The sequence below is a fragment of the Schistocerca americana genome, chromosome 2 (assembly GCF_021461395.2).
Source record: "Schistocerca americana isolate TAMUIC-IGC-003095 chromosome 2, iqSchAmer2.1, whole genome shotgun sequence".
Classification (NCBI taxonomy): Eukaryota; Metazoa; Arthropoda; class Insecta; order Orthoptera; family Acrididae; genus Schistocerca; species Schistocerca americana.
The window spans coordinates 307,980,454-307,996,753 of NC_060120.1; the positions used below are offsets into that span (position 1 = coordinate 307,980,454).

A 16,300-nucleotide genomic window follows, 5' to 3' on the forward strand; every position below is an offset into this window, starting at 1 on the left:
CTTGATAAAGTACCTGTACTATTGTTATGTTTCTGTTCGCAGCACCTACATTTCCATGGTTTTTTCTGGCTTGTGCATCACTTCATAGCCAAACCCACTGATTCTTAACAACGTCAATCTTGGTAGTCTGATGGACAGGTCTTTCTACTCTAATTACCATTTCAGAGTGGCATGGTTGGTCTCTACTTTAAATTTTTCTTGTAATGGTAACATCCAAAATATGTGACTCCATATATGAGGCTAAACATCTCTTTCTTGGTGGCTGAATAGCTTTCCTGTGCTCTATTAAGTTATCTCAGTGCTGAAAGCCACATGATGTTCCTTACCATTGACCTCTTGATTTGGGACACACGGCAAAGCATGCATCACAAGATAGTATAAACTCAATCTGGAAAAATCAATACTGGACTTGACATTAAAACTTTTTTCAACTCTTCAAACACACTCTGACACTTCTTTGCCCCAAAAATTTTGCACCTTTTTTCAACAGCTTTGTGAGTGGTCGCACTATATTGGGGAACCACCTTACAAACTTCCTGTAGTATTTATATGTGCTGACAGTTCTCTCAGACACGTCTGAAAGAAGAGACGCCATTTTGATCTAGCAGCCATTATGAATTAAGGTGTAAATGAATTACAGATATGGCCTATGAGTGGGCATTGATTCAAATCAATGAAGAAAGTTGAAAAGTTGTGCCAGACCAGGATTTGAACGTGGATCTTCTGCTTACTAGGCAGATACTTTGACAACTATGCCATCTGGACACAGTGGTCATTGCAACTGCACGGACTACCCAAGCATGCCTCCCATCAGACCCAAATTCTCAACTTATCCACACACAAATAATGTAATGCCCCTTGCCCATTATCCTTGTTACTCGCAGCATTTTGCCAATTCCCACAAGAGTTCAAGCCTGGTGTGCATATGGACTGAAGAGAGCACTGGCCATCTCTCTTTAATTACGTATATGTGGTGTCAGTGGTAAGCCTCTCAGAAGTGCCCTTTGCGTGGCTTCCTGCACAAAATATTATTTGCCTCGTCATTCCCCCCCAACTCATATGTATGTATATTCACCTTCCTTATTGGGTCAGAAAAGTCCTCTATGGCTTCCCCATGCCTTTTCATAACAATGCCCAATTGTTTGCGAAAAAACCTTGCATGTCCTGCTTCTTGTACCTCTGCAGGAGCCCCCACTTCAACTGTTTGAATGTCTGCTCATTCCTCAATGTTTTTGCTCAAATCACAAAGGTTTTTGTCACTCTCACTAGACTTACATTTACCACCATAACTGCCAACCATAACTGACTAACTGACCAACCATCCATACCCACCAATATTGTGGGGTCCTCCACAAATCATCCCATACCCTCAGATTACCTTCAAAGAAAGGGAATAATTAGACTAGTGGCAGTTGGATCTACCTCATGATCTGGTGTCTGGTGCAATTCTGTTTGTTCATTCTTAACTGCAATTTGCCCCAACAAATGTACTGCCTGTGGCTCCAAAACACCCCACATTTATGACTCTTCCATTGCAACACCTTTACCCCTCATTCACACACAATACACAATATAAATATGCAACAACTCAAAAACTGAAAAAATAAGCAACAAATTACATTTTATCCCACTTTATCGACTGTCTAGATTTCCTAAGTTGCCTCCCAATATGCTTGTAATGATGGCAAATAAAACAAGTTACAGTTACTGACTCGGCGCACAGTGCCCAAGCAGGTTACTCCGAGAATATCTAACAGGCTCCATGCTCCTAGTAGCTACCCCAACATTCCAACAGATCAGCTGGTTCCTCTCACCTAAATAAAGTAAGCCTCAAGCCTTGGTAACAACCCTTCGTAGATCCCATGCCTGTCATACACAGCAAAAACAGTTAACAGTTCTCTCACAAACTACACTGTGTTGATTGACACAGCAGGTCATGGTCAGGATGTCATGCTGCATGGATGATGAACCATCTGCTACCTGCTGAAGATAGTGCCATCACTTCTGCTGCCAAATACAGCGAACACCATCATTGGAGGGGTGCCTATGATGTTAGGATAGTAGGCAGCAGAAGATTAAGGAGGGCTAGTGGGCCGTTGGAGGCTCAGAAAGATGTGACTGTCAAAATTATGAATCCATCCTGGATTTTCCATTGTTTGACTATGAAAATTAATACTTCATTGTTTGCTCGTACATTAGTGCTGCATCGGTATGGACTAGTGACTGTGCCCCCACTTCATGCATGCATCCAGCTTTTGCTGACACCTGTGCTCAACACCTGGCATGGAGCCCCACTGCGTGAGCTGTGCTGCAGACACCTGGCATGAGCAGTGCACAAAGATGGTTGACAATCTTGGTGTTGTAGCCATCTCTATGGTGGATGACTCCATCATGGCGGCCATTGCTATGTAGCATGGAGGCGTGTCTACCACAGTGGCAGAAGATAGCTGTTGCACTGGGGATGTGACCTGCTGCCCCCTGGACAGGGGTCTGGCTGCTGATGGAGTGAGCCTGGAGGTCCACTGCACTGTGGCACTAGGTTTGGAGGCCGGATGCAGTGCTGAAAGCTGGTACTGTGCCAGAGACTTGTGACTACTGCTGGAGGCTCCATGTGGTCCTCTCACCTGGCATAGCCCCCACATCCTGGTAGATCTGCTGGGTTGCAAATGAAACTGCTACAAAAATGACAGCTATTTATACAAGATAGCAGTGCACGTGTTATGCAAATGCACTACTTCTAGTCATTTTCCCAGAAACACACTGGTGGAGGAATTTCTTTGCTTATACTACACTGGCAAGTATCATGAAGCAAGCTTGGCTCATCTTGCAATAATTCAACAGCGCGGCCGCTATAATCGAAATCGTAACACCCTACGCCCACCGGTTAGAAGTGGCTGCTTCAATACTCCTCCATATATTCTCACAGATATGCCAATATAATGGTAGCGCCACTACACAGCAATAGAAAATGCTCTATTTATGACATGGTGTTATATTATGGAACAACTCTGTGCACTCATTGAGAATATTCTTAGCCCGCTGTCAGTTTGTGAACTTTGTGTAGATTGCTGTTCAGGTATCTTAGAATTCCAACTGTACTCCTTCTGTACGTATATTCCATCGTGATTCCATCGTGGGATTTGTCATTGACAGTACTGATTCATTTGGAAACAACTGCAACATTTGTTTTGTGAACACTGGATGAAACAGCATTATACACTTGGCTAACACTTCTTTTGCCGGCCGCGGTGGTCTCGTGGTTCTAGGCGCTCAGTCCGGAACCGCGCGACTGCTACGGTTGCAGGTTCGAATCCTGCCTTGGGCATGGATGTGTGTGATGTCCTTAGGTTAGTTAGGTTTAAGTAGTTCTAAGTTCTAGGGGACTGATGACCACAGTTGTTTAAGTCCCATAGTGCTCAGAGCCATTTTTAACACTTCTTTAAGCATTGTACAGAAAAGTGCACACTACACAGCAGGATTTATTTCCAATAGGCTTGCAGCAAAACTGAAAAAGTTAATTGGTGAACCACAAGTGTTAAAATTCAAATTGAAAGTTTTCCGAGTGGTACACTCCCATTCTGCATGTGAATTCCTCACAATAGTTCACAATTTTTCTCTGTGATGTGTTATTTATTCATATACTCCCTATTTGTCATGTTTTATTTATAGTCCAGTTCTTTGTTTGTAAATTTTCTACTTGATAAATTTCATACTAACTCATTCCATGACCAAGTAGCATTTCACTCACATGGTCCTGATAAATAAATATAACAGTGTGGTGGAAAGTAATGCCTCCAAATTTTTTATGCTGTTTTCAATATCGGTTGAGGTATTACATGTGATGCCTATTGGTTGACTTCTATGCTTAACTGATGCAAGTTACAACCATCTGCCTCTAGAGGGCTCAAAATTGTAACATGTAACATGGTGGTGTAAATGTAACTATGATGGTACAAGAGAAACAGTGTGCTGTAATCCATCAGAGAACTGAAAGCCGGAATTTGAAGAGTACCCTTCCCTTCAGCAAGACAACACCAGACCACACAAGTGCTGCGACATCTGCAATGGTCTAACGCCGTGGGGTCACTGTCATTGTTCATTCATCTGTTTCCAATACTTAAAGAACACTTTCTAGGACTTGACTTTGATAATGATGAAGCAGTACAAGCAGAGGTGGGGAAATGTGTTCATTGTCAGGCTGACTATGTTGAGAAATAAAATATGTAGACATGAAGAACAAAGGTGTAGAATATTAATAAAGTTTGTTTCATCTAAAAAGCTAATAGTTTTCACATAAAAAATTCAGAGGCCTTACTTTTCAGAATGCTCTCATAAATAACTAATGTACTGCAAAATACAAATACCAAATGGAAGACAATATGCATACAATATAAATACCAAATAGAAAGACAGTCTGAAGTATTATTAAAATAAAATAACTGTAATAATTCTACCCATTCATAAGAGAGGAGAAGAACGTCCCTGTATAAATCCTTACATTCTTCTCAGTTATTATAGAGGAAGTAGTATACCTTATAGGCTCACTGTTCTGACAGTAATGTGTTAACCACTTAATTGTTTGACTTCTAAGATATTCCTCTAAAAAGAAGGCCATTTTTAATACTTTCAATACTAGAATTAAAAAGAAAAAAATTATGTGAACATTTTCTGTGGCCTTGTAAAGTCCTTCAGTTTAGAAGGTCTTCAAGTTTGACTGTGGAATTAAAATGTAGCAGGACCAGCAGAAAACGCAGCTAAGAGAAGTAAGGTCATTTCAGAATGTAGATTAAGAAAGGTGAAAAGTCTAATATTTAGAAAGTTCGGGAAACTAAAGGTTTCCTGTTATTAATTCGGCAGTCATGTTGCGGTTGATTGTTGCAGCTACTGCTGGATGGTGCTCCTCTTGTCTCACGGTTCTAACTAGCATACTTGACTGTCATATTCTGAATTTACAACATTTATCCATGATAAATGAAATTTACCAGTTTATTTAAGAAGACATAACCGTTTATAGGTCACTAACATATCTCGTTATAAAATGGAAAATGTGATAAAAGTTATACTTGAAATGCTTTCATTTTGGCTGTGTTTCACAAACCCTTACATTTTCACCACTCAGGTTGCTTTTTATTGTCCTATTTTCTAGCCTTTCTGTGCCATAACCCAGAAGCTAGATAATTTGAAAAGTAAAAAAAAAAAATCTTTTGGAACAGATGAAATAAATGTATGTAACAAGTTAAAAACTATGGCTCACACCAAGATTTTAACTCAGATTGTTGCCTTTCATGGACAGTGCACTACAAATTATGTGATTCAAACAGGCCTCATGGCCAAGCTAAAATCTTCAGTGTGTCATGAGCTCCTTTCTTTCCATCCAAACTCTTCAGACGTTCTCCCATGGTGTTATGAGACCAACACTTTCATGTGAAATCATGTAACAGGAACTTTAGATTGTCCACAGCCTCAGATTAGTTGTTGAGAATTATTGTGAATCACAGTCTGGCACACAGTTTTAACTTGCAACATACAGTTATCATACAACATACTCTGTTCTGATTAAAAGATTTAATTCTCAGACAAGATGTTGGTTTCTTTAATCTAAAATGTTAGAATGCCTCATAAATATTCACTACGAATTCAGCAGATATAGTTAAAAATCCAAATTTCTTTGAAATAATACCATGAACAAAACCTAACTGTTTTGTAAATAGTTTAGGTATGGGTAATTTGAAAGTTGGTGTGCATAGCACAAAATCCATCTGTATGAGGTGCAAACTAATTCATTTTTTATGTCTACAGACAGCGTCTTGAACTTATGAGGGAGATGTATCACAATGAAGCAGAGCTGTCACCAACATCCCCTGATTACAATATTGAATCCTTGACAGGTGGTGATCCCTTTTATGACAGATTTCCATGGTTCCGAATGGTTGGCAGGTAAGCACATGTTCAGTAAGTTTCTTTTGTTATTAAATAAAAGAAGTACATTAGTTAAACAATGAAATTGTGTATTAAAAGGTTAAGTCAGTAAAAATGAGAATGATTTTTCCTCCTCTTCACATCCACAGTGACTGAGTAGCTAAAGATAGTCGATCATAATTAATGGAGTTGTGACTTGTTTCTAACAGAGCTTAGATGGTTGGAGGGGGAGGGGAAGGAGGATGACAATATTGACAGACTGTACTATGATGGGTATTATCTTTCAGAAAAACGGTCATTTACAGTGAGCAGTATGAGGCTGATAAAGCTTATAAAATGCTAGCTTGGGCATAACAAAAATGAAAGTTACATTTAGGATCAGAAAACAGTGATTCGTGTACTTACTTCTACTAGAGCATGTTGTGTTATTACGCACAAAACTTCTGTGAACCCTCATTAATTTTCTTCACAGATGCAGCATAAGAACTGATCCAGTTCTTTAGCTAAAACTGTTACCAATTGCGTACAAGACAGAAATGATTGTGGTGTGAATCGTATGTACTACTCAGACTTTGTTCACTTTTACTTTTTCACTCCTTTTCTTTGTCTCAGTGATATGGTTATAATATTGCTGTGTGTTGTCTTATTGTTGCAAACATCTCAAGTAATTTTATTGTTTTGTTTAAGAACCTGTTTGTTCGCTGTTTTTAGTGACTTAATCTGTTTTAAGCACCATGATGCTGCAGTCTGTGTCTAATAAATAACAATGACTTGTTAAGAGTTCAAGTTAATGATTGATTAGGAACTATTTTGTCAGGTTTTCGCAAGAAATCTCCGCAGTGGGTGAATTAAACTTTCTTCAAATTAATCTCTCTAGCTTCTGCCTTTCCCATAGCTAGATTTATTTTATTGTGCCATCTTGAATCACTCAGTTTGACAAAGTCCAATGTCTGATCGCTAATCGTGTGTTCAAATGATATTGAATATTTTCATGTATTTAAGCTCATTACGTTACATATGTGTATGTGGTGGGTGAGTTACTCATCTTTACACAAAATGTTGAACATCTAGTTATGCCACATTTCATAAGAATTTGATCTCATGTATACAATCATACCTTCTGCAAATGGAATTAGATAGCTAAAACTATTGTCTGTTGTGTTGCTTGGATATATCATGTACTGTAATGGTGTAATGGTCTTATCACTCTTTCTTCGGGAATATCAGACACAAATGTTTGCTTCTGGCCAAAACAGCAGCCCCACCTTAATTAACATATGAAATTTATCCTCTTTTTCTAAAGTCTTAGAATCATCCTAATGCTATAGCATGAGGTAATGCATCTTCAGCCTACACTGCTGATCCAGCAAGTTCCGAGATTGATTTTTTTCCTGGTGTACAGGCTGCATCAGCACAGTAACTATGGTGACAGAATCAATTTACATGATTTGAGTAAAAATTTATTTTTTGTTTTTGGTGTAATTTTCACCCTTGCTTAATAAATCCAGAATTTGTCTTGTGTAACTCAGTCATTGATAAATGCAGGGTGACAATGTTAAAAGTAGCCTGTCTCCCCTTCAAATGCAATTGCAATGTTTTTCTTTCTAAAATAGAGGAAACAGCTACAACAATGGACAGTTTTTTGCTGTAACTGATTGTTAGCATTCTTCTACCAGCATTTCAGTTTATTTCATCAGTAAAGGTAGACATTTCTCTTTGCAGTGTGTAAAATGACTTTCTCAATAGAAGAAGGAGTTGAAATTGTGGAAGCATATGTGAAAACGCATTCGGTTAAGGAAACTCATGAAATTTTCAGTGTCTACCAGAAAAGGGAGCAATACAGAGTCTGTATTAAAAATTGGTGCACCCACAGATCAGTGCAAAATGCAAGATGACAAATAATTCCTTCAGTTCTCACACCAGTAGTTATTGCAGACATTTGCCGAAGAATTATTCAGAGCCCAAAGAGGTCTACATGTTAATTGGCCCAGCAGATGCATATAAGCAGGAAGGGTTGCCAGCAGATATTGAAAAGTCTTAATTTGCAGCCATATTGTGTGATGCTTGTGCAGAAATTACAGGAGGATGACAATCAGAAACATGTAGATTACTGCACATAGCTTTTGAATATGGTGGTTTGTTAGACCCTTTCCATTACGTCATGAAGGGTGAAGCAGAGTTTCATCTTTCTGATCATGTGAATTTACAGAACATGAGGTACTGGGCAATGAAGAATGCTTAACATTGTGTGTCAGCAATGACTCCACAATGAAAAGCTTGCATTTGGTGCAGTGTAAAAGGAACACACATCATTGGACCAATATTTTTTTGGCATTAGCCTTAACATGGTTGCATATATGGAAATTTGTGATGCATTTTGTGTTCAGCTCACTGAAGGTGAAAGACAATACTGCTTTTTCAGTAACAGGTAACATGCCGCACATCTAACATATCATGCAATGAGTCCATGATGTCTTGACTAGGAATGAACTGGCAGCAAATATTTATGGCCCTAGCCGGATCTAAGAACACATTATGTTTTCCTGCGGGGACACTTGAAGAACAAGATCTATGAGGAAAATCCACTCATAATACAACTGAAAGACTACATCAGCCATGAAACTGCCACCATCAGTATCGGAACATTACGCTGAGTGTATGTGGATATGCTTAGATATGCACAGCCCGCCCGGTTAGCCGTGCGGCCTAACCCATGGCTTTCCGGATTGGGAAGGAGCACATGGTCCCCGGCACGAATCCGCCCAGTGGACTTCTGTCGAGGTCCAGTGAGCTGGCCAGTCTGTGGATGGTTTTTAGGCAGTTTTCCATCTGTCTTGGCGAATGCGGGCTGGTTCCCCTTATTCTGACTCAGCTACACTCTGTCAGCTATTTGTGCGCAAACAAGTTCTCCATGTATACATACACCACTATACTCTACCAAGGAAACATAGGGGTTACACTCATCTGGTGTTAGATGTTCCCTGGGGGGGATGGGGGGGAGTCCACCGGGGGCCAAACTGCACAATAACCCTGAAAGACTGGTCCGGTGTGGGTCAGCGGGGGGGTGAAGTAGACTGTGGTAGTCGTCGTGGGGTTGTGGACCACTGCAGCTGCAGCAGGGATGGAGCCTCTCCGTCGTTTCTAGGCCCCCGGTTAACATACAATACAATACAATAGATATGCACAGCTGTGTATTGATGTTGTAGCTGGTCAATTTCAGCGTCTTCTAAAAATGTGTTTTTCTTTGTAAATAAATTGTAAGTCCATTTCAGCTCTTCATTTCTGTAATTTCACTGCATTTCCTTTATACGTACACGGACTTCTTTTATCTGTACCACCCTGTACAACACTGTTACATGTCAATGATTGTCATTGTGTTAAGCATGTAATGGATGAGATTTTCATAACATTTTCAGTAAAAGCAGTGTGATACCTGTCATTTATGTACATTCTATTGCTACTCAGACCTTTCATAACTTTGCATTTATATATGTGCTTCCTTTGGCCGCAAACCTAATTTTTTTATTTCTGTGAGTAGTTACTAATACGCTCATAAAAATCAGGATTTTTGCACAATCCTTATAATTCCAAAATGGCCAATGTATCAGTAGTCGAGACCAACCTGTTGCAGTCCTAGTTATGTAAATAATGTAATTCTGTATGTTGTCATGCATTTTTTTGTAAAAGTATTTGATGTAGGTACTTACTCTTTGTCACATTTTTTCAGGGCATTTGTTTATCTCAGTAATCTTGTCTACCCAGTGCCTTTGATTCATAAGGTTGCTATTGTGAATGAAAAAGGAGATGTCAAAGGCTACCTCAAAGTTGCTGTGCAGCTTGTAACGGGTGTGTACCATTGTTATTTATTACTAAAAGTGATCTTTTGTACACTGATATTGTTGGTGTAAAAACGTTGTGAGTATTGTTTGTGTCAGAAATACTGTGATGTTCCACATTTTTTCAATAAAATATGATTAGTGAATAATGCTTTAATACATAATACCTGCTTTTTAGTTAGGAAAAAATGTCTGTCACAAGAATGAATGAAAATAGAGTGCCTAAAATAGTACCAGTAATGAATTATTGAGATATATGGAAAAGATATATAGGTAGACCAAGAAGGAGGTGGAAGGGTCAAATAGTAACTAATTACCAACACCTGAAGGAAGGGAAGGAAGAAAGATGTACCCTGTATCATGAATTTGTCCCCTGTCTAACATCTTACGAATGAGCTGCTTTTGTATACGGTGGACCAATGAATATTCAGTATGATGCAACATAAATAGATGCAGTATGAATGTATAGAAGAAAATCAGTATAATAATTTTTTGCTGCATATGAAACTGTATAAGTAAGAAGAGCATTGGACACTTTAAATTTGTGTCGTGGTCCAAGCTAAAATTGAAAGTAAGTAACAATATTTTTTTTGCAGGGGGGTGGGGGTTGGGGGGGGGGGGGTGTAGAGAACTGTTAATATGCTAATTGGCCGTACTGTTGTGAGTGGCTTACCTCTTTACCTGTGCATCCAAGTAGGCCTGTGTGTGTTTCACTCAGATGCTCAGGCAGCCACTCAAAATGGAGCTCCCATTGTGCACTACACAAAGTGTGAAGGCTGTGCAGTTATTTGATTTTTGAATGTATAGAGTGTTTACAGCCAGTCATACTGAAATTCACAACAAAGAAAGGGACGGTATTCTGTCGATTTCTGGTGAGATTGAGGAAACCATATGTAAAGATCAGAGGATCACTGTGAGTGCTTTCTGCATTTTGGTTCCTGCAGTTTCCTGAACCACCATCCCCAGAATTTTAGCAGAAAAGTTGCAATATCGGGAGGTACGTGCGAGTCAGGTGCGACGTATGCTGAGAGAAGACACAAACAGCAAAAAGTTGATTATTCCTTTGAATTTCTTCACTGCTGTGTAGATGAAAAGAACAAATTCTTGGATTCGATTGTGATGGGTGATGAAAACTTGGACATTTCACTTTACACCTGACAAAAAACAACAGTCAAGTGAGTGGCAGCATCCCTCTTTGCCCAAGCTGCAAAAATTCAAATAAATACAGTCTGCCAGTAAAGTAATGGCAACTGCACATCTTGACCTGAAGGTGGTACTATGGGTAGACTTTCTACCTGCTGGGACAACAATAAATGCTGAAAGACACAGTAAAACACTGAAAAGACTGTGAAGGGCAATCCTGGAGAAAAGAAAAATGTTGAACAAGAGCATTAGCGTTCCCCATGGCAAAGCTCAGCCACACATCCCCCTCAAACCATTGTTCCACTGTAAAATGTTGTTTGGAATTTCATCACCAACCCATCATACATTCCGGACATGGCACCAAGTGCCTACCACTTTTCCCCAAATTGAAGGAACACTTTTCTGGACTACTGTTCTGCTCCAATGGCAAGCTGAAAAACATGGCAGCAAGATGATATATGACGGGTATTGTAAAACAGCCACAGCATCTATGGAAATGCGTTGTCAAAAATGGCAATTATGTAGAAAGATAAAGAATTCTTCAATCCTTAAAAGGATGTTAATATTATAAACAATAAATAGTTGTTTGTATATTTAAAAAATATAGGAGACCTTATTATTGGGATTGCTCTCGTAGTTTGTTGTCCTGCTGTTCAGTCATCTTTTCTGTAAGAATCGGGTATGTCATTCAGCAGCTCACCTATGCTAAGTGGAGTTCAATCAGGACACACTATTAATAGCCTGGGTTTGAATTTATTCTGAGTCATGGGAAAGATCCCGCACGTACAATGCTAAGAACCCCATTTAAGGCAACATTATGTTCAAACAAAGTTGTGTTCTCTATATGCTTCATCAGCTATCACAAACTTTCATAACACCAGGCAGTTCACAAGTAGAATTCAAAGTTATGAAACTTTTATTTTAAATTAAAAATTAAGCTGTGCATAATTAGATTTTCCTGCTATTATTGACCCATATTAATTTTCATATTTAATTTTGTATTTGTATATGCTCTGTGTGAGTGACACGGAAATGTTCCAGAAGAGGAGAACAGTGACTATTCGTGGGGAGTCCGGCAGTCTGCTCGAATATCATTTGATGATGAACTTTTTGGCAACCAGCGACATTCAAAGCGCTCTTCTCTGCTAGCGCAGACACTGGACAAGAACTTGCAACAGCAACTGGAAGAGAGGATAGTTGAAGGACAAGGGAACATATTGGAATTCAGCAAGGATGAAAAGAATGCTGATGATATAATCAAAGATGACTGTCAGGAAAATGCAAAGGATCTATGCAAAGATGGTCAGTATCTAATATCAGCATTAGGTGAAGATCTTTAATTAATATACCATTGCAGCTAAGTAAGAATTTTTAATTTTTTAAAGGATTGAAAGACTTTTTTGAAATATTACTTTCATGTCATTCTCTTATTCTAAAATGAAACAGGTGTCTTGGGATTGTATTTGAAATAAAATAAAATTGCCTGTCTGATGTGAGTGCATATTCTTGTTCATGCCAAAGTAATTCACTGTTCTTCTAGTAGTCAGCTTCTCATTTACTACTACTATTTATTTATTTATTTAACCTTTGATCATAATTATGCAGTACAGTGCACAAAGTGATATTGAACTTGATTTTCATTTAGTGTTTGCAAAGATAAATAATGAAATTTACCTGCAGGCCCCACAGTGAGTAATTTCAAAAATTTTAGGTACCGGAAAACAGCTCTTCAACCATACACCAACAACAATCCCTCCCAGCCATAAAAATCACAAGTTCTGATTTTTGAAAACTTGAAATCATTTTTTACAAAATACTGTTCGAAAATTAAGTCTTTTAAAACATAATTTCATGAATTGAGAACAATGAAATTACAATATTTAAAATAAAGGTGATATGCACTGATCACAGCTTCAGAACAAATCCGAACTTCTCTTAGATATACTGTAGTCTACATCTACATCTACATCTACATGATTACTCTGCAATTCACATTTAAGTGCTTGGCAGAGGGTTCATTGAACCACAATCATACTATCTCCCTACCATTCCACTCCCGAACAGCATGTGGGAAAAACGAACTCCTAAACCTTTCTGTTCGAGCTCTGATTACTCTTATTTTATTTTGATGATCATTCCTACCTATGTAGGTTGGGCTGAGGTTGCCGCAATTGTAAACAAAAGGCAGTTGACATTAATGTTACTGGTGTATAACAATCACAACTTCAGAATGTAGCTTAACTTATCGTGTGTATACCATGACTTCCAGCCAAAATTAAACCATGGGCCTACATAAAATTAAATAGACTGAAGTACATGAATTCACTTATGAATAGAAGCAGTAGTACTGTAGAAGATCTTTCAGGTGCATTTGTATTTGGTATATATATCATTTGACTACTTGTTGAACAGTTTCATTCCCATATAGCATGTACCTTTCTGACACAAAATCAGATTACCTGGGATTACACCTGAGTTCCTTTGTAATTTTGTATGTCACCATTTATTCTTATATTACTGTCATTGCCATTTTCATTTTTATACACATTAGGGTGTCCATAATACATGTATGGTAGTGGTAACATTTCCACTGTTATAAACAGTGGTTTGAATGTTTGTCTTATCATGCTAACACCCCTCTTTTGAACTCTGAGAGCACCCAGAGCTGCTGGAGAATTTCCACAGACTATGCACCCATGTTTCCGGTGTATGTAGTAAGCACTCATAAGTGACTGCTCATTTATGCATTATGTGAGGTCCCTTAAAAGATAACTGATTTTGATAGTTATGGAAATTTATTGATACTGTTTTCCTCTTTATTTTGAGCTGATTTTTGTTCTTGACCATTTATGTAGCTGACTTGTAATGGGATTTATTACATATAGACGATCTTCAATTTTTGTTGCTTTTGCTAACAATGTCATGCCATCAACAAAAAGAATTGTTTTATGTGAATCAACAAGCACCTTCAGATCATGGATGTAAGTTAGCAAAAGAGGTGGTTTCATTACTGACCCTTTAGATTCCCTATAGATCAGGGGTTCCCAAACTTTTCCTCTGACAGAACACTTTTCAGTAAAATTTTTATAAAATGAGAACAAACTTGTTTCATTCAGTTATCACTTCTATTTTAAATCATAACTAACAACATGGATATCCTAACAATTTAAAAAAAAATAATTAATATCATCAAAATTTCAGAAAATACCACCATATTAGAAACAGTTTTTCACAGAGCACATGTTCACTTCCTGCTGAACACTAGTTCTAGCAGAATGCAGTATGGGAAAAACCTTGCCATAGATGATTCATTATTATTCTGACAAACATTGACAAATATTCTGAGACTATCTGTAATTTTACATCTACATGTCATTTTGCTTGCAGTTAGTACAAAATGATTGACTTGTTTCATTAGACAGTGTCCTAGTGCCATAGTATTCATGCTTGTTTGGGAGAGTACTGTGGTTTACCATATTGAAAGCTTTGGTTAAATCAAAATATATATCTGCTGTTTTTCATCAGTTATTTTCAGAATATCTTCATTTGCCCCCTCCCCAACAATGGGGAGTCAGGAACAACATACCAATATCCATTGATTTTTTTTTTGTTTTGTTTCCTCCAATTTTCTTTCATTTCATATAATATAAAGTTGTTGTTGTTGTTGCGGTCTTCAGTCCAGAGACTGGTTTGATGCAGCCCTCCATGTTACTCTATCTGTGCAAGCCTCTTCATCTCCAAATAACTACTGCAACCTACATCCTTCTGAATCTGCTTAGCGTATTCATCTCTTGGTCTCCCTCTACAATTTTTACACTCCATGCTTCCCTCCAGTACTAAACTGGTGATCCCTTGATGCCACAGAACATGTCCTATGAACCGATCCCTTCTTCTAGTCAAGTTGTGCCACAAATTCCACTTCTCCCCAATTCTATTCAGCACTTCCTCATTACTTAAATGATCTACCCATCTAATCTTAAACATTCTTCTGTAGCACCACATTTCAAAAACTTCTATTCTCTTCTTGTCTAAACTGTTTATCGTCCATGTTTCACTTCCATACATGGCTACACTCCATACAAATACTTTCAGGAAAGATTTCCTCTCAATTAAATCTATACTCAGTGCCAACAAATTTCTCTTCTTCTGAAAAGCTTTCCTTGCCATAGCCAATCAATGTTTTGTATCCTCTCTACTCCGACCATCATCAGTTATTTTGCTCCCAAAATAGCAAAACTTCTTTACTACTTTAAGTGTCTCATTTCCTAATCTATTACCCTCATCATCACCTAATTTAATCTGACTGCATTCCCTTATCCTTGTTTCGCTTTTGTTGATATTCATCTTACATCCTCCTTTCAAGACACTGTCCATTCCATTCAGCTGTTCTTCCAGGTCCTTTACTGTCTCTGATGGAATTACAATGTTGTTGGCAAACCCCAAAGTTTTTATTTCTTCTCCATGGATTTTAATTCCTACTCCAAATTTTTCTTTTGTTTCCTTTACTGCTTGCTCAATATACAGATTGAATAACATCGGGGATAGGCTACAAAACTGCCTCACTGTCTTCTCAACCACTGCTTCCCTTTCATGCCACTCGACTCTTTATAACTGCCATCTGGTTTTTGTACAGTTTGTTAATAGCCTTTCCCTCCCTGTATGTTACTCATGTCACCTTCAGAATTCAAAAAAGAGCATTCCAGTCAACATTGTCAAAAGCTCTCTCTAAGTTTATAAATGCTAGAAATGTATGTTTTCCTTTCCATAATCTATCTTTTAAGATAATTGTAGGGTCAGTATTGCCTCACGTCTTCCAACATTTCTACTGAATCCAAACTGATATTCCCCAAGATGAGCTTCTACCAGTTTTTCCATTCATCTGTAAAGAATTCGTGTTAATATTTTGCACCTGTGACTTATTAAACTGATAGTTCGGTAATTTTCACACCTGTCAACACCTGCTTTCTTTGAGGTTGGAATTATTATGTTCTTTTTGAAGTCTGAGTGTATTTTGCCTGTCTCATATATCTTGCTCACCAGATGGTAGAGTTTTGTCAGGACTGGCTCTCCCAAGGCCGTCAGTAGTTCTAATGGAATGTTTTCTACTCCTGGGGCCGTGTTTCGACTCAGGTCTTTCAGTGCTCTGTCAAACTCTTCACGCAGTATCATATCTCCCATTTCATCTTCATCTACATCCTCTTCCATTTCCATAATATTGTCCTCAAGTACATCGCCCTTATATAGATCCTCTATACTCTTTCCACCTTTCTGCTTTCCCGTCTGCGCTTAGGACGGTTTTCCATCTGAGCTCTTGATATTCATACAGGTGGTTCTCTTTTCTCCAAAAGTCTCTTTAATTTTCCTGTAAGCAGTATATATCTTACCCCTAGTGATACATGCTT

The 16,300-nt window shown here is 38.3% G+C and overlaps 1 protein-coding gene across 1 annotated transcript in view; it reads left to right on the plus strand.

Moving 5' to 3' along the window:
- The window catches only part of LOC124596563 (kinesin-like protein unc-104), a 334,536-nt gene that overhangs the window by 247,625 nt on the left and 70,611 nt on the right, over positions 1-16,300 (plus strand). The window contains exons 21-23 of the mRNA XM_047135747.1: positions 5,800-5,937; positions 9,647-9,765; positions 11,940-12,200. Coding sequence (XP_046991703.1) covers positions 5,800-5,937; positions 9,647-9,765; positions 11,940-12,200 — 518 coding nt within the window. The remainder of the gene's footprint in view (positions 1-5,799; positions 5,938-9,646; positions 9,766-11,939; positions 12,201-16,300) is intronic.